The sequence below is a fragment of the Callorhinchus milii genome, unplaced genomic scaffold, assembly GCF_018977255.1.
Source record: "Callorhinchus milii isolate IMCB2004 unplaced genomic scaffold, IMCB_Cmil_1.0 Scaffold6, whole genome shotgun sequence".
Classification (NCBI taxonomy): domain Eukaryota; kingdom Metazoa; phylum Chordata; class Chondrichthyes; order Chimaeriformes; family Callorhinchidae; genus Callorhinchus; species Callorhinchus milii.
In genome coordinates this window covers 17943058-17961173 of record NW_024704747.1, presented here as the reverse complement: position 1 = coordinate 17961173, position 18116 = coordinate 17943058, and the positions used below count along the sequence as shown (strand labels likewise).

The following is an 18116-nucleotide window of genomic DNA, read 5'->3' as shown; positions in this document are numbered from 1 at the left end:
TACTGCCTCTTTACACTGTGTTTGTTTTTCCACTCCACAGTCACCAGCGAACCTTTGTTCTGGAAGTCATGGGCAGACACTGTGGGTAAGTTACAGTCTTCGAAACTCTTTTGTGTTTTTACATTAAGCCAAATGTTTTAAACGACAATTCAAGTTGATTGCTCATTTTTAAACCTTTTATGTAATTTTGTCTTTCAATATGACATGCTGGAATATTGAGATATATGTCTCTAAAAGTGCTGAGCATCTGTGCCAGTGGGGTGGGAGCTGAAGAGGGTGGGGTGGCGGGTGGGGTGGGCGAGCTTTAAAAGTGGTGAAGGAGCGAATGGGTCAGAGATTCCCTGGGATGGAGTTCCAGAGAGCAGAGGCACAATTAAAGTATATTGAGCATCAAATCCCTCTTGTGCATTACAATATCACACTCTGTTGACATCATTAACTATTATTTTCCGTTGTTCTTCTCTGAACCATTCAGGTACCTGGCGCTGGTGTCTGCATTAGCTTCTGGCGCTGACTGGCTTTTCATCCCAGAAGCCCCTCCACAGGATGGCTGGGAGGAATTGATGTGTAAAAGACTTGGAGAGGTAAGGGTTCTCTGACCACATTGGTTCAAAAAAAAACCTGAATGTTAATCGATATACTGTAGAAAGGCAGAAATCTAAAACCATGTGTGCTCAAGGGCTTTTATATTCGCCTCATCCATTTCCCATTTTAATTTCTCCATTTCCCATTCAGGGAATTGACCGAGACTGCTGACCTTCCTGATGTAATTAGCGGTCAGGAAGGACATATAAGCAGTTCAGGGTGATCCCTTATCTTTTTATTCTTTGAAAGAATGGGAGGCCAAAATCCAAGAACTTTTTTGAACTTGACAAGGTTTACAGAACAAAATCATGCTTTGGAGTTGGGAAGCTCCTTTGTCCTGTTCACAGAGACTCGCCTCAAATAAGGACATTCAGAGCACAAAGATTGTTCAGATTGAACTCATCCATGTTGTGAGTAATGCCCTCAGGTTCTTTCTGGTGTGACATGCTCATTTGATCACTGGGCTGGCAGGCTGGCTGGCTGCTTAAGGTTACATATTCAGTGCTGGCACAAGTGCAGGTTAGCACAGCATTGGAAGTAATCGCAACAGTTTGCTGCGTGGAGCATGACAGTGAACAGTTGCCTTGGAGACACCTACTGAAAAGTGGTTTCGATGATGGAGATGCTTTATTAAACTCTCAAGCCTTTGGTGCTTGCAACATAGTGCAATTTACCCCCAGTTCCGGTGCCAAGCCAGCAGTGTCAAACTCTTTGAATACATTGTCAAGCACTTTGACTGCTTCTAGCGAAAGACACAGTCAATTCACTCTTCAGTATATTCTGTGAAGCGCTTTGAGACGTCTGGAAGATGTGATAAGGCGCTATATCAAATTCAAGGATTATTATTCATTATTAATGTAAATTGTACTGTAAAATAGCAGGAGCATTGTCCTGTAATACATCAACGCTCATAGATAGGAAATAAATCCAGAGATATTCCACTGGCTGCTGCTTTTGGCTGTTGTGCCCTCATACTTTTTCAAAGCACAGTTGTTTTCTCCCAACAATCCTGAGCTTTCCTCCCATGCAATCAGCTCTTCTGTCAATATCTGAGGCTATTGACTGACCTTACGTTCCCTTTCTCCAGAGTCGCAGCCGAGGCTCCAGGCTGAATATCGTCATTCTTGCGGAGGGAGCGATTGATACCCATGGGAAACTTATTAGTTCCAGTTATGTCAAAGATGTAAGTCCTGGAATATTCACACTGTAACTGTATAGAGTTACTGACCTCACACTGTAACTAAAGAGTAAGAGTTTATTCAGCATGGTAAAAATCACACACTATCTACAGAGCGTTTTAGGCTTTATTCAGCAGACTAACTATTATTTCCTCCCAGCTTGTCATTAAAAACCTTGGATTCGACACACGAGTCACAGTGTTGGGGCATGTTCAGCGAGGCGGAACCCCCTCTGCGTTTGATCGAATTCTGGTAAGTGTATGCCTCGAGTATTGACCTTGAACATCTTCGTACATCAATTGCTGTCTCCGGGTCTTAGTAAAAAGTAGGTTGTAAGAAATCGTATGAGTGCTGTCCTCATTTGTGTCACTGCCCACGTCATAGCCACCCCCCACCCCATGCTTTACCAGGTCACAGTGCCCCCAGTGTGTGTGTGTGTGTGTGTGTGTGGAGATCTGCAGTGCATTCTGTTTAGGTCTATTACTGCTACTATGTTTTTGGTCACTCTGCTATTGCTACAATATATAAAATCCTGTCCTTTCTGGGAGTGGTGGCATCAACACTGATGTGGAAGGCGAGTAACTTGGCGTTGGCTGGGGTGCTCGATGGAGGTTCAGGGGATTCTCAGTAGTGAAGCGAGAGGAATTGTATACAGAGCGAAGGCGGAAGGTGGAGTGATAAAATTATCCACAATTGGAGGTCAAATAACCTAGAGCCTGCAAGATCTCTGCCGTGATTGAAAAAGCAGTCTGTTGGGGACAGTTTTCTCTTTGTTTTCACAGAATGATGTTGATGGCCTTGCTTGGTGTTCATTTTCTCTCTCACGCTCTCTAGAGCAGCAAGATGGGCATGGAAGCCATCCTCGCTCTGCTGGAAGCCACGCCAGAGACCTCCGCCTGTGTCGTCAGCCTCTCCGGCAACCAAGCCCTGCGGCTGCCGCTCATGGAGTGTGTGCAACTGGTGAGTGTCGATCGGTGTGAGCAGCCTAGCAGAGCTGGTCAGTTCTATGTGTCAATTACATTGTGGATATGTTGCAAGGAATCACCCCACCCCAAATAACTTCCTAACCCAACAGTGTGTTAAATCAGATACATCGGGAGGGGGATTTTTCTGCTTGTGAAATATTTGCTGGAGGAGGAGGGTATGGGAGGGCGGGGCGAAGTTAGGTTGGATGGAGGTTCATGTGGTGTACTCGCAGCAGAGACTAGTTGAGCTGATTGGTCTGTATCTGCTGTAGATTCTATGTAATTATATTGGATTGTGTTTCTTTAAAAAGGGGCAAAGCTACAAAATCTCAAATGCTACAGAATTCAGAGTTTAAAAGCAAATATAGCTGAGGTTTCGGCTACTTTCGGCAATGTTACAATCCCCTTTTCCTCCGGAGCCATCAGGCCATGAACACAGGACTCTCACTGTGCCCTCTGCCTGTGCATTCCTCCCCTAGGATTTAATCGCCTTTGTGTTCTAAAGAGGATTTGGGAGCTCTTCCCTTTCAATCCTGGCTGAAGGTACACAAACGATTTACTACGAAGCAAGGTATTGTCAAAGGCTCTGCCCATTAAGCCATTCTTACTGCAATAGCATCTAGTGTTTAAAGCAACAACACTGTGGCCTTCTGTCAGAAGCTCTGTTGTAAAGTGGACTGTGACCATTTTAGTATATCAGAATCTACTGGTACATTGAGACCTTGTCACTCCAGCATTGGCATAAAATTCAACATTGCTGGAGAACATTCCTACATCACCAAATCGAAGCATGTGGTACTCTTGTGATAAAGCCTGGCTCTGCACACGTCCATGCACCCAACATTGGAGAGCATCGCAATGCTTAAAAAACATCACATTTATTCTTGTTCCCCACAAATCTGCTTCAAAGATTGGTTTGAAGCGCCTTGGGACGTCCTCCTGACGTGAAAGGCGCTTTATAAATGGAATCTTGTTGTTGTTGTTGTTGTTCTGTATGAACTACTAAATATTTTTGGAAATGGTAACCTGGTTCTCACTCTCTTCTTTGCCTTCGTTTGAAGACCAAGGATGTTCAGAAGGCGATGGATGAGAAGAGGTTTGAAGAGGCCATCCAGTTGCGTGGCAGGTAATTGATTTATGTTGAGTTCTCTATGGGTTACTGCCTGGTACTCAATGCTGCTGTGATCGTGCTCCATTCAGTACAGTTCAGTTTGTCTGTGTGCTTCTCATAGCCAGGAATTGAAGTTGTTGCAATGATTTCTGTTTAGTTTCTTTTATTTCTTCCATTTCCTTTGTGTTGTTGCTTCTTAATCTATTCACAATTTTAGTTTTGGTCAGAAAATATTTAGATGCTGGTAGATGGTTCTGCCCTCTCCCCCTCTTGTGGAAAGAGGGGTAGTCCCGATTTGACTTATTGTTATCTCTCATTCTGAACTAAGTGTTACCAAAGGCAAAAAAAACTAAACACTCCTTGAGCCTAGGATTGTAAGGTTGCCCAAATCTAAGGAGCTCATTCTGAATCCTAATGAAAGATTCTCTTGTTTGCTGACTGCAGAAGCTTCGAGAACAACTGGAACATCTACAAACTGCTGGCTCACCAGAAGCCTGCTCCAACCAAGGTAAAGGCACTTCATAGCAGCTCTGCCTGTACAACATTCCTCAGTTCTAAACATTTAGGAAGGAATCGTGTGTATTCCACAGTAATGTGTCCCAGACTTTTTGCACCCTTCAATAAGGGTAAAACTTCAGAGTAATTCGTGGGGACAGTGTTGAATGTCATTGGACCAATAGGTGGGTGGGTACAACCCATGAGGAGAGGATGAAGAACTGGGGAAACTGACTTCTGAATTTAGACTCGAGAATTTTCCACAATCTAGCGCAATGTCAAATTTTATGACAAAATTGTCTCACAGGCTAAGGCAAGATGAAATTTCAGACCTCTTGATGCTTCTTTTATTGCCTTTGGAAGGACCCACTGAAATTCGAACACTTTGTCCCATTGTCAGTGCTCACTTGAGTTATATGTAAGATCTGTGTCCTTGATCCTGTAGAGAATATTGGGATGTGGTGCTGATATTTACACATGCTCTTATTGGAACTTTGTCTTTGCTGCAGAGTAATTTCAACATTGCCATCGTGAACATTGGCGCTCCTGCTGCAGGGATGAATGCCGCAGTCCGATCGGCAGTCAGAGTTGGACTGTCACAAGGACACAAAGTTTTTGCTGTTAGTGACGGCCTTGAAGGATTTTCCACTGGACAGGTAGGTGGCTCTGTGGTTCTGTAGGTGGAGGGCAAATGAATGCCTGAGCCATTTGGTTCACACAAATGGTCAAAGCAACCTGATTTCACAAGTTGATAATGGAGGTTTTTCGACTGTGAAGTCTGCTTGTAGCTCTATGGGTAAATGCACCGTGTGGTTTGGTTCTGAGCCATACAGATCAGACCAGGAAAATGATAGGAATGATTCAGTATAGTGATTCAAAAAGTGGGGGCTTTTGCAGATCAATAACTGTCTGCTCGCACAGAAATATTGGGCAATGTTTCTTAATGTACTTAACTGAATGGTGCATTTGTTCATTACTGACTATTTTGTTATCTGTTTTGCATTATTTCTTTAATTTATTTAATTATTGCAGTGGATTATGCTTATTATTATCAGAATAATCATCCTTGCATTTAATATAGAACCTTATCACATTGTTGCAATGTCTTAAAGTGCTTCACAGAGTTTACTGTAATGTGGTGTGGGCAAATGTGGCAGCTAATTTGCACACAGCAATGTCTCACAAACAGCCATTGAGTGAATGACCAATTTTGTTTGGGTGATGATTGACCAGGACACTGGGAAACACTTCCTTCACGTTTTGAGTTGTGCAGTGGGATCTTTAAGTCTACGTAGACAGGAAGATGGGATCTCGGTTTAATATCTCGTCTAAAGGACAAGATCTTTGACAATGCAGCACATCCCTAGCATTACGTTGGAATATCAGCACAGGCTATATGGGTTCCAAGTCCCAAAGTGCAGCTTCAACCCACAACCTTCTAACTCACAGACGAGAGTGGTACCAATTGAGCCAAGATCAGTTAATACCCCTCTCTCATTTTATGGGCTTACAGTGCTAGTCCAGCAATACATTTCCTCCCCTCACTTCCCCACTTGGTACCAAGATATATATCGCTCAGTGTTTTTTTTGTTTGTGTAGACCTGCTCACAACCAATGTCATTCGCAGAAATTAGACGGGTGGCTGGTGTAGAAAGTAGAAACGCACACTGATTCAGTGAGGGTGCTCTTGTGAAACATGGGGGTAAGGCACATTGCCACATGTTTGCACACAAAATAAACAGTTGCTCCACTTTACAATAAATCCTGTGAAATGTTTCAGATATCCTCCTGATGTAAATAGCGCTATATCAAATGTAAAGCTTATTATTATTTGACAGAACTTTACTCTAAAACTGCTAAACTTTGCATTCCTTGAATTTCCCCTACAGATTAAAGAAATGAGCTGGCGTGATGTCGGAGGCTGGACTGGACAAGGTGGCTCACTATTGGGCACTAAACGGTGCGTGGGATTTAGGGCACTGAACATTAATTGTCTTCAAGAGGCAGTGCAGTCTCTGCAACCTTCGGTCTCTGAACAGTTAACGAGCACAGAATGTCTCTGAAAAGCTGGCTTGCTTTAAATGTCATGATCTGCATTTGAAAGCTAGAAATGCAGAAATGTTTAATAATGTGGAACATCAGTTCCATAGAATATCAAAGCACAGAAACAGGCCATTCGACCCAATCAATCTACGCTGGTGTTTATATTCTCCACCAGTCCCCACCCCTTCCTATTCCACTCACCTATACTCGTCCCTTCTCTGTCATGTATGCATCAAGTTTCCTCTTAATTACGTTGATGTTTTGTGCTTCAACTTATGAATTATAAGATTGTTTTCAAGATAACAATCTGATTTTGGTTTTTCAATTTAAAAAAATGTTTAAAACCCTTTAGTTTAATAGGAAATGCTAATGATATTCTCCCAATGGTTAACGTATGTTGGAGTTGCCGAGAACTATTTTAAAGAGGAGTTTTTCTGTGAGGACCATGTTTTATGGTGCCAGATACACAGAGGAATCCCTATTGTACGTGAACAGTGCCTGACTGAGGTGTTGAGTGCAGAGACCCCTTTATCTTTCTGAACACATATCAGTTTTTCATCATCCTGTACATTTGCAACATTTTCTATGTTGTAAAGAATTTCCTATTGGTCGCACTGTCTGAGCAACTAGATTTTCAAGAACCGTAAAGACCTGAGACTCGCTTTCCAACGTACAGTCTCCATTAAAGCAGTTCTGTGCTTAATTTTTTTTTAAAAAAACTGTTCCTTCACATTTCCAATCATGAGGTTCTGTTGATCCCTGCTCCTTGTGCCAGGCAACAGTGGAGATCAGAAACCCGGTGTGTAGGCAATCTCAGGGAGTTAGAGCATGGCTCCACTGCGGTGGGATTTATAAAATCATTTGCTTCAATCATGTGGGAGAATCTGACATGTCATTCGCTGCTGGTCAGACATGTCCCATTTGAGCAATGGAGTCATTCCCTGCCTGATAGTTCAGCTCATTTCCTTCTCGAGTAATGCTGTCCATAGTTTCTTATATTGTTATTCCTAAAAATAGCAAACGTTACATCTTCATTATAAGAACTGTTCCATTTTTAAAATGTTAAAAAAAATTGTCTCTTTTTTGGGTGATAGAAACATGACCGAGCCTGTTCTTTTATTTCAAGTAGAAGGTCAGACTTACTTGTCCCTGTTGGGTTGAAACGTTTGCCTGAATTCACTTGCCTTTACTGCTCTGATCTGTTGCAGAACGCTCCCTGAAAAGTGCATGGAGAAGTTGTTGGAGCAGATCCGCAATTTCAGCATTCACGGCATCCTCATCATCGGAGGCTTTGAGGTGAGGGCCACATTCAGTCTCTGCTGGAGGTTAGAAACAACAGGACTGGGGAGGTGCATTGTGAGAGCCTTTCATTTCTGAGTACAGTGTGGCTCAAAGTGATGAGCTGAAAGCTTGCCCCTCACCCTGTGGGTTCTAGGTGCAATGTGGCTATCGCAGCTTCAGCCCAGCTCTCTGCGGTATTAAGTAGTTTGCCATAACTCTTGAGAGGCCAATCGAAAAACTGGTATGAATGATTGCAATGGCTCACTAGTTGCTCTTGTGAGGTTAAGGATTCACTGTTGGGTGTAGCAGAGGGAACTAAACTCTGTAGTAATTCCCTTCTCTGCTTTATTTGCTTTATATAAATATTTGATACATAATGTATTTTTTTTACTAGTGAGCGAGGGTAGGCCTGCTCATCCCCAGTAACCGAATTAGACCGAAGTGTTCCACTTTGGGAATATATAATGTATGTATATTTATTATATGTAAACTCTGCTCTCTGGTGTGTTCCATTAAAGGGGGCACATTCTTAAGACTAAGTGTGGCAAATCCCTTTGTTTGCTTGTCGTACATTTTACACGTGGCTACAGTACCATTGGACCGCAGTGGGTGGCAATGTTGAGTTTTCACAGCGCTGATGGGTTTCCACATGCACCAGATACCTTACCGACCACTGAATGGCATTGCAGCCATAACTCTGCAGGATTGTGCAGATACAAGGCAAGAGCTCAGCTTGTGGGAATCTGAAATTAAAATGCCGGAAAAAGTGGAAGCGAAAGAGGAAAATCAGTTTAGCATTACCAGGGGGCGCCTTTATTAGAAGTGGTGCAATGATACGGATAATAATGCTATTGGGGAATATGTTCACCCGAGTGTATTTGTGTGACAGGCGTTCGTGGCTGCACTCCAGCTCACGGAGGGACGTGGACACTACGAAGAGCTCTGCATTCCCATGTGTGTGATCCCGGCCACTATCAGCAACAATGTGCCCGGAACCGATTTCAGCCTCGGGTGTGACACTGCTGTCAACGCAGCCATGGAGGTAAATGAAAACCGGAGGGTTTGCTTATAATACCAGTACAGCTAGTAGACTGTTTCCCACCACTCTGGTCGTTTGCATATATGGCCACTCTGTTATACGTGTTCACCTACAAAATATTTGATATATCAAATGCAAGGATTACTATTAAACGATATTGTTAAAAATAATTCTTGTATAGTGCACCTAAATCCAAATGTCGAGTTATCATCATCTAATATCCCTGAATCCCTTTCATTTTCAGGAACTTGGCTAATTAGTTTTTGGAACAATTTATAGTTCTTTACTCCACCACATCTTGTTCCGTTTGTTTATTGACTTTCGGTTGTTAAGCTTTTCTTAAGTGCTCCGAGATGCTGTCTGGGGTGAAGGGCGGTATGTAAGTGCAAGTTATTGTTTCTCGGTGACTTTTTGTTGTCCTTGTTTTGAAACTATGACCGTTTGTTAATGTGCCAGGTATTTTCTCCTCTCTAGACCTGTGACCGAATCAAGCAGTCTGCCTCAGGCACCAAACGGCGTGTGTTCATTGTTGAGACCATGGGTGGTTACTGTGGTTACCTGGCCTCTGCCACGGCCCTGGCAGTGGGAGCCGATGCCGCGTACGTCTTTGAAGAGCCAATTAACATTCACGATCTGAAGGTGAGTCAATGAGGTGCAAACAGAAGCTGAAAAGGGAGATATCATTTTCTCAGGGAACAAAGGCTCTGTGCCGCATGGATTGAGGGATTAACAGGTTCCCTTGTTTGTGGAATTCCCCAATAAAGGGATCAGTCATTAATTACCCAACAAATAAATCCTTCTCATTGATCATTACATAATTAAGGCCACCTTTTCACACGGGTATTTACACATGGAACAGAATGCATGCCACACAATCCACCCCCAGTGTTAATTTCAGACAATTAATTCAGCGTATTAACAAGGGATTGATTACTTCTCCACTTGTTTTTCTTAAAAAGATAAACAAATCCCAGTTTTACATTTAGAGTATATTTTACACAGAGAGATATCTGACCCAAAGCCTTTGTCTCTGAGCTTTGAATGGTGATGGCAGCTTCTGCTACTATAGTTCTGCTTCCTCATACCCACAGGCCAATGTGGAGCATCTCACTGGGAAGATGAAAACGACGATCCAGCGAGGGCTCGTGATCAGGTTTGTCATTCTAAAGAAAGACAGACAATAGTAGAGGATGGCAGAGGGAATTAATTTGAAGGGCACGAGTAAATGTCAGGCTAAGTATTCTTAAATCCCATAGCATAGTGGTTAGCAAATGAGGGCCCAGGTTTGATTCCCAGGCAGGGCGAAACCTTGCGCTACATGCCTCTATTTATTTAGCAGTGAATAGAAACCCGGTTGTTAGTCGATTGGCAGATCACTTTCCGGGGGTAATAATGCTTCAAAAAAAAAAAAATCTTTTGGTCACTCAATCCACGACTGTTTGTGGGACACAGCTGTGCGCTATTGCCTATTGCGTTTCGCCCCACAAAATACACAGTCAATCCACTTTACAGTATATCCTGTGAAATGCTTTGAGATGTCTCAACAACGTGATAAGGCGTGATCAAACGCAATAGAGGGAGAATGTATTGGGATGTTTTAAAATGGAGATGAATAAATATTTGGGTTATTGGAATTAAAGGTGTTAAGGGATATGGAGAAGAAGCAGAGAAATGGGATTAGAAGATCTAATAGATCAACAGGCTCAAATATCCTCTTCCTATATGTCCACAAGGCAAAATGTTTTTGCCTTGTGGACATATAGAAATAGGAGAAAGCTCTTCAGAAATTCTGTAAAGAGCAACTCTGTATCACAGACACCTCTGCCTTTCAGTATTCTGCAGCGTACAGCAGGACTGAGGAGCTAAAATTGCAAATGCCGTAAACTGGAACTGTAAGACTGGAGGTGCCCATCAGGTTAACACTCTCCTGAGGGAGAAAGGCAGGTTAGCGCTGGGTGTTAACCCTATAACAAGTGGTGATATGGCAGTTCAACCTGTCAGGTACTCACCCACTTGTTAGGCATTTGAGACACTTTGTGGCTGAGAATGGGCAAGCATTCATTGTCAGCCCTGTTGGTAACATTCACGAATCAGAAGGTTGTGGGTTCAAGCCCCTTGTTGGGACTTCAGCTCATTGTGGAAGTTGATAGTACTGCTGGAGCCCTGCATTGGTTATCCTTTAGATAAGACTTTAAACCAAGGAAGGGCAGCCTCTCTTATTACGCATCCTATGAGCTATTGACAGATGCCTGTAAGCAGGATCCTCACTTATTCCCAGAAATATTCCGACTAAACTTCCTTTTCCTTCCATAAAGGAATGAGAAGTGTCACCAGTATTACAACACGGAATTTCTATACAACCTGTACTCCGCAGAGGGCAAGGGCGTCTTTGACTGTCGCACCAATGTGCTCGGTCACATGCAGCAGGTAACTTCAGCCGCCTGGCCTATTGCTTCTGCTTTGTACAGCACCCGATTGTGCTGCTCCGTGATGGGCAATTCCTTGGTCATGTTACTAGACTGTGGGGTAAGAGTGTTTTAATTGACCACCTAGATTTGATTCCCAGCAGCCGAACCCTTAGGCAAATTTCCTTGGTCCACATGTCTCTGTTACTTAGCAGTAAGTAGGAATCTGGTTGTTAGTCAATTGACGGATCACTTTTCAGTGGGTAATAATCACTTAAAATATTGGGTCACTCAATCCACGACTGTTTGTGGGACACTGCTGTGTGCAATAGGCTGTCGCGTTTCTTCCACAAAACATAGTCAATTCATTTTATAGTATTTTCTGTGAACACTTTGAGACGTCTAGAAGACGTGATAAGGCGCTATATCAAATGCAAGGATTATTATTATTATGTCGTGTCCCACATTGGAGCTTTGAACCAATTGTTGGAGGCGCAGTCCTTTGGATGAAATGTTGAACCGGGTTCCCGTTGCCTGTTCAGGTGGATGTAAGGATCCCATATTGCTGTTCGAAAAGAGGAAATAATTTCTCCTGGTGTCCTGGCCCTAGTTGTCCAGATCTGATTATAATGCAAATAAAAATAGAAAAATAAAAATTCTATTCACGTCTGTTGTTGGACATTTCTGTGCGCAAATTGGCTACTGGTACCATTTCGAAAATACAATCGCTACAGTTCACAGTAAAGTGGGGCATTTGAGACCTTGCGATGACGTGATAAGGCGCTGTATCAAATGCAAGAGCTATTATTATATTTACACTTCGCTCCTGTGCCTCCAGGGAGGTGCTCCAACCGCATTCGACAGGAATTTTGGAACTAAACTGGGTGTGAAGGCTGTGTTGTGGCTGACTGACACGATGAAGGAGACCTACAAGAAAGGTAGTTTGTAATCCACTCATTTGAGCGAATATTTCATACAAAGTTAGATGTCAGCCACCTCTAGGTAGTAGGATTTTGTTTGAACTGTTTTATGTTTAGCTTCTTATTTCCTATTAAGGCATTTGACTCCTTTTCCTTCCACTAGTTTTGATACACGGCTTATGTGAGAGACTTGACTGTGAGTTTGGCAGCTATTCAACTGTTCAGGAGTGGAGGGGGGAGCAGCTTCTTAAACAAGTCCAATTCTGCCCTCACCTGATTTCCAGCTTTCAGCTCAGGGTGGGGGTGAGGGGAACAACCAGGAGTGGAATTGCAGGATTTCAAACTGTGACTAAACTGCCTAGTTCTGCCACTATACTGTCAGAGGGAAAAGACATGCACAGAGAACTATAAGTTAACTTTTTACACAATGGGTCAGGAGTAAAGCTAAAGACAAGTGAGCCCATTGTCCGTGGAAAAGGAGCCTTTAGAACAAGTTGTAGAGTAATCAGTGCAGCAACAAGACAGAAAGATACCACAGACTGGAAGCTGAAACACATAGTAGAAAAGGTAAATATAAAGTGGAAATCACGTATGAGAAGAGGTTCCATTCCTTGATTCCAATCCTAACTTTCCCCCTGTCTGCACTTCGTAGCACCAACGTCTTCTCCTCTAGCCCCCACACTGTCACGTGTGGCGTCCCTCAGGGCTCTGTCCTCGTCCCTTCCTCTTCAATCTATACATGCTCCCACAGGCATGGGGTCAGTGTACGTGGATGACACCAAACACTATCTTGCCATCTCCACCCTCGACTCCAGGACCATTGATGTCCTGGCTAATTGTCTGTCTGACATTGTGTTCTGAACGAGAGCCAACTTCCTCCAGCTCAATGTTGGAACAGTGCTGTTAAGTGCAGCCATTCACACATGCCTGTAGAACCATGGAACGTGCAGGTTATGTGATGTGGAGTCCTGTAGCTCAGTGGTTAGAGCACTTGCCTCTCAAGCAAGAGACCTGGGTTCAATTCCTGGCAGAATGAAACCTTGGGCAAGTTTCCTTACTCCACACGCCTAATAATAATCCCTCAAGAAAAAAAACAATAATAAATTGGTCACTTCAATCCACGACTGTTTGTGGGAGACTGCTGTGCGCAATTTGCCTGCTGTATTTCACCCACAAATATACAGTCAATTCACTTTATAGTATATTCTGTGAAGCGCTTTGAGACGTCTAGAAGATGTGAAAAGCGCTATATCAAATGCAAGGATTATTATATTATTATTATGTGTGTCTAGAGCAAGACTTGTTACCGGTCTGAAGGAAAGGCGTGTGAACAAACTGATGATATAGGTGATGGATCAAGGAACTAGGAAGGGTTTCAAAAAGGAACTAGATGAGAATGAAAAGGATTTGTGGTTATTTGTGATGAAAGATGTGCCATAAAGAATTATTTGGGAAATGAATAGCTAGCTAGATGATTTATTCCTGCCTCAAACAGTTACTATGTGCTATAGGGATTTCAGCAACAAAGAAGTTAATAAAATTCTGTTTTATCGGAACTCCTTTTTGCATGAGCATCGACAAAGGCATCACTTAGCAATTACTTTTGTCTCTTGCACAGGGCAAGTCTTTGCTAACTCTCCGGATACGGCCTGTGTCCTAGGGATGGACAGGAAAGCTCTAGTCTTCCGGCCAGTGACACAACTGAAGGCATTAACTGACTTTGAGTAAGTAGAGCTGAATTCTGGTACGCAAGTTGTGTTGAGTTGTGTTGTATTGTATTGCCCTGCTGTTCCTGACGGACTTCAAACAACCAGACAGCACAGTACCGTTCAAAAGTGTGTGTTTGACTGACACAAATACCAGTATAGAAACAGCCGGGACAGTGTCACAAAGTGGGAGACAATGGTTTTAGAAATGTCAACCTCCTTCCCCATCTTCCAGTCATGTCTGAAGCCCTTCCTCTGCAACAGTGCTTACGGTCACCTCTGACGCCACTGTCCAGGGCTCTGAGATGCTATCCTGCATAAGGGGTGCTATATAACTGTTGCAAACTGTTGTTCTGAATCAAGGTCAAAAGGGGAAGGGTCAAAGGATTCTGGAATGATCATTGGGACAGATGAAGACTAAAAGTACTGAACATGCATAACGCAGTGATTGGAACCCTGATTGAGGTTGGAGCTGATATTAGTGGGTGGGAATAGCACTTTTCAGTATTTCTGTGAGTGATTTGGCCTGACCGAGATGTAACCCCGGAATATTTGCCCTCATCCCACAGGCACCGGATGCCGAAGGAGCAGTGGTGGCTGAAGCTGAGACCTTTGCTGAAAATGTTAGCGAAATACCAGACCCACTTCGATGACTACATCACGGGCCAAATTGAGCACGTTAACCGGCGTAGTCTCAGTGTGGAGTCTGGCTTCTGAGGAGGTGCAGCATCTTACAAAAGGCATGAGGCCTCATCACCATGTTTTAATTTCATTTGATAAATCAACTTCAGATAGAATGGCTTTGAATTCAGGGCCACCCACTTCACTGTGAATAGGACGGCATCAGATTTCATCCATAGCAAACAATGGGTTTGTGCATGTTGGCATCATCTCTCTCTCCTCTCGCTCTCTCACTGCTAAGGGAAAGATGGAACGAGAGAGAGTCCCATCTCTTTCCCTGCCCCCCAGTCATGATCCAGATCCTCACCTCTTGACCCAAAATTGGAAATATGGATAACCTTGGTCACCTATCCTGTGGGGGGCACAGCTTGATAGAGTACTCTGTGCCAAACTGCTCTTACGTCTAAAGTTGATTTATCTGGGCAATGTAAAACGTGGTGACGTATTTTAACTATTGACTCCAGTTAACTATTCTCTGTCGTGTAGTGCAGTAACTAGAATGTACCCAATCACTTACCTATAGCAGCTGACTCGTGTCACAACTGTAACAATTCCTACTCCCATTTCTCCCAACAAGTGACATGACGTAGTGGTTTTACCTTAAAGGAGCAGCAATATTCTCCAAGGTGATGAGAATGGGTAGCCTACCTCAAAGCCAGAGTTCAAGTGCAAGTAACCCCGCTTCATGGAAACACAAGAGCGGATCTTCAACACATACCTGGGACCCAGTGTTTTTAGGAAGTGATCCCATCGGGCTGCTTAACTCCCGAATTCCATTGTTGGCATGCCATGAGCCCGCATGCGCTTGGGTTTCTGTGGGAGTCGGTGGGGCGATGTCTGCTACTTGCAGCATTGGGGGAGGTGGAAGGGTCTTCACTGAAATCCCAATCCTCTTGTGTGCAATCTTGGCCCAAGTGACTTCCAAACCCCTTAAATTATTATTGCATGGTTTTTGTGATAAAAGTCCTGCATTGGGCTCGTAAATCCCACAGATGGTCCTCCCTTCAAGTAATGGGGTCACTGTTATTTTTAAAAAAATAGGTAGATAGACTTGTTCCTAAAATAATGCTAAACGTACTGCAAAGCCATACTTTTGTAAGATTTTACTGCAGAGATTAATGGACCATCCTCTCGGGTGGCTTTATCATGTGCTAAAAATTGAGTGACTCTGCTGAAGAGGTTAACAGTTTAACGGTCAGAATCAATGGCAGATGTTTTATAGTGTGGTGAGAAGTTGGGGGCTCCCTTCAGTACCCAGCATTTGAGTTCTGATGGCTCAGCAAGATTATCCAGGCTCCAGGGCTTTCTATGCAGCAAGAACATGGAATCACAAAGCTGCCCAGTTTGACGTACTACCTGTACCACTCTGTTTCCAGGGGAAAATAGCAGGGAGGTTCCTGACTTCTCTAGAGAGCCCCGATGGAGGTGTATGTGCCAAGTAGTTGGGTGAGGACATGTTTGAGCCAGGCAATGGTGCCCCTTGCAGTCAATCTCGCTATTGAGCTTCGCACATAAATAACACCTACTCACTTGGCCAAGGAGGGCAGGCAGGGCCTGGGGAATCATAAGACAATAAAAGGAAAAGTGTCCGAAAACATTCAGGAGAAGAGCCAGACTGGAGAAATTAGTGAGGGAGAATATTAAGCACTTTATCAAAAATCATCCACAATCCTGACTTTGTCCCTTTTTGAAGGAACACTTACCTTCCTAAAAAAGAACTTGACGTGTGTTCTTTTAAGGGAAGGGGGAAAAGAGCCAGGCCTCATTAAAATGTTGTGCAGCAATGCATTTCATAGTGTGTTTGGCAGTGTATCCCAGGTTTGGTCACTGCCCCATTTTGCCACTAATCAATGCTGACGTTGCGGTTTTAAATGTTGACTGTTGGTGCTCAGTTGGCAGTATTGCTGTGGGGTGAAGCCGAGTGCTGGCTGAAACCCCCAGCACTTCAGGAGTAAGGGGAACCAAGTAAAAGTCACCGTCCAGCCAATGAGAGACGAGAAGTACTATTTAACGGGAGTGGCTTCCATTCTAAGGAATTTCTACCCCTCTTCCCAGGTTTTCCCCACACTCTCTGAATCCACGGGTCCTGGAGGCAAATTGATGGCTTCCCTTATTAATGCCCTGCCATTTTTTATAATTAAGAAAAGGTGAATGAATTTTAGATTGGTTTGATTGGGGGGTGAGGTGGGGGAGAAAGAGTTGACGATGAAAATTTCGTATTGCCGCAGTTGGGGCTAAGGCACATTGTTGGTTCAGGCTCTGGATCTGAGAGCCTTGTGATTCCCCAGCCCTGACTTCTTGGATCAATCGGCTGAATCACCTCGCTCCCCCCCCCCCCCCGCCCCCCCCCACCCTTCTCATTTTAACCCTCCCTCCCAATCCATTGCTCAACTTGTCTTGAAGAGCGTCGGACGAAAATTGAGAAGTTGCAGTCATGGGGCTATTGCAAAACTCCTGTTGTGCCAATCTTAACATTAACAGTAGCAAGCTCCTGGCCATAGCATCATCCAGGCCTTTCTTTCTTACCCCGTGACTGGTACCTGATCTGCATGTTGTATGTACGTCACGCCATCATCTTGTGTAATAATGGTTCGTATTGCAAGCTGCTTAGAGTATTGTCTTGTGTTCAATAAAATGGTATTCTAGTGTGAGTTTGGTTCATTTGGGTCCATAAGAAGGAGGCATAAATATAAGATAACCACTAATGGGTTTAAAGGGCACGTGTATAAATTAAATTTCTGTATGTAGAAGGTGATGAGAATGTGGAACTCGCTACGAAAGTCTGGTTGAAGCGGAAAGAATCAACCTATTTAAGAGGAAACGATGCACACGTGAGAGAGAAAGGAATAGAGGGAGGCAAGGGAGGAGGGTGGGTGGAATATAAACCATGGTATGGATCAGTTGTGCCAAATGGCCTGTTTTCATGCTGTAGATTCTATGCAATGACCATTTCAAATGAAGTAGAAGCAGTGGGTGTGGACACAAACCTCGAACGTAACAGTTGCATGTAATAAATCATCGCTTCATTCACTGATGAGAATCTCATATGCAGGCGGAAAATTAATTACTCTGATCCAATAACCGCTGACTTAATGAGGGCCGGATTTGCCACGCATTCAGAATTAAATCCTAATAAAGTCACGGCCATTCTGTGAATTAATAGAACAGAAAATCATTACAAGCCTGTGATAAGTAAGGCTCTGAATAATTGTGCTTTTATTCTACCATTAGGTTCATCCTTGGTCGGTCATTTGATAGATAGTTAGATAACTAGTTAGAAATATTCCTACCTGCCACATGGTTCAAAAATTGGATAAATGTAAAGAATTATTAATTTGAAGAGTTCTTTCTATAAACCAAAATGAAATAATAATAATCCTTGCATTTGATATAGTGCCTTATCCCATCTTTAGACGTCTCAAAGCTCTTCACAGAATATGCTGTAAAGTGAATTGACTGTTTTGTGGGTGAAATTCGGCAGCCAATTGCTCACAGCAGTGTCCCACAAACAGTTGTGGATTAAGTGACCAAATTATTTTTTTTTGAAGGAATTATTATCCCCAGACAAGCGGGTTCCTACTTACTGCTAGGTAAACAGAAGAGTGGAGTAAGGAAACTTGCCCAACGTTTCGCCCTGCTGGGAATCTAACCCAGATTTTCTTGCTTGCGAGGCTCTTAACCACTAAACTACAGGACTCCACTACAGG

General features: G+C 43.4%; 1 protein-coding gene across 1 annotated transcript in view; it reads left to right on the top strand.

The window, feature by feature from the left end:
- Positions 1–16432, top strand: part of LOC103182881 (ATP-dependent 6-phosphofructokinase, liver type) — a 31860-nt gene extending 15428 nt beyond the window's left edge. The window contains exons 6-22 of the mRNA XM_007900053.2: positions 41–85; positions 476–584; positions 1673–1768; positions 1923–2015; positions 2598–2723; positions 3790–3854; positions 4284–4347; positions 4844–4990; positions 6224–6294; positions 7586–7673; positions 8548–8700; positions 9172–9336; positions 9789–9850; positions 11013–11124; positions 11941–12040; positions 13641–13746; positions 14298–16432. Of these exons, the coding sequence (XP_007898244.1) occupies positions 41–85; positions 476–584; positions 1673–1768; positions 1923–2015; positions 2598–2723; positions 3790–3854; positions 4284–4347; positions 4844–4990; positions 6224–6294; positions 7586–7673; positions 8548–8700; positions 9172–9336; positions 9789–9850; positions 11013–11124; positions 11941–12040; positions 13641–13746; positions 14298–14445 (1750 nt within the window). The 3' untranslated portion in view covers positions 14446–16432. The remainder of the gene's footprint in view (positions 1–40; positions 86–475; positions 585–1672; positions 1769–1922; positions 2016–2597; positions 2724–3789; positions 3855–4283; positions 4348–4843; positions 4991–6223; positions 6295–7585; positions 7674–8547; positions 8701–9171; positions 9337–9788; positions 9851–11012; positions 11125–11940; positions 12041–13640; positions 13747–14297) is intronic.
- The last annotated feature ends 1684 nt before the right edge of the window (positions 16433–18116 follow it).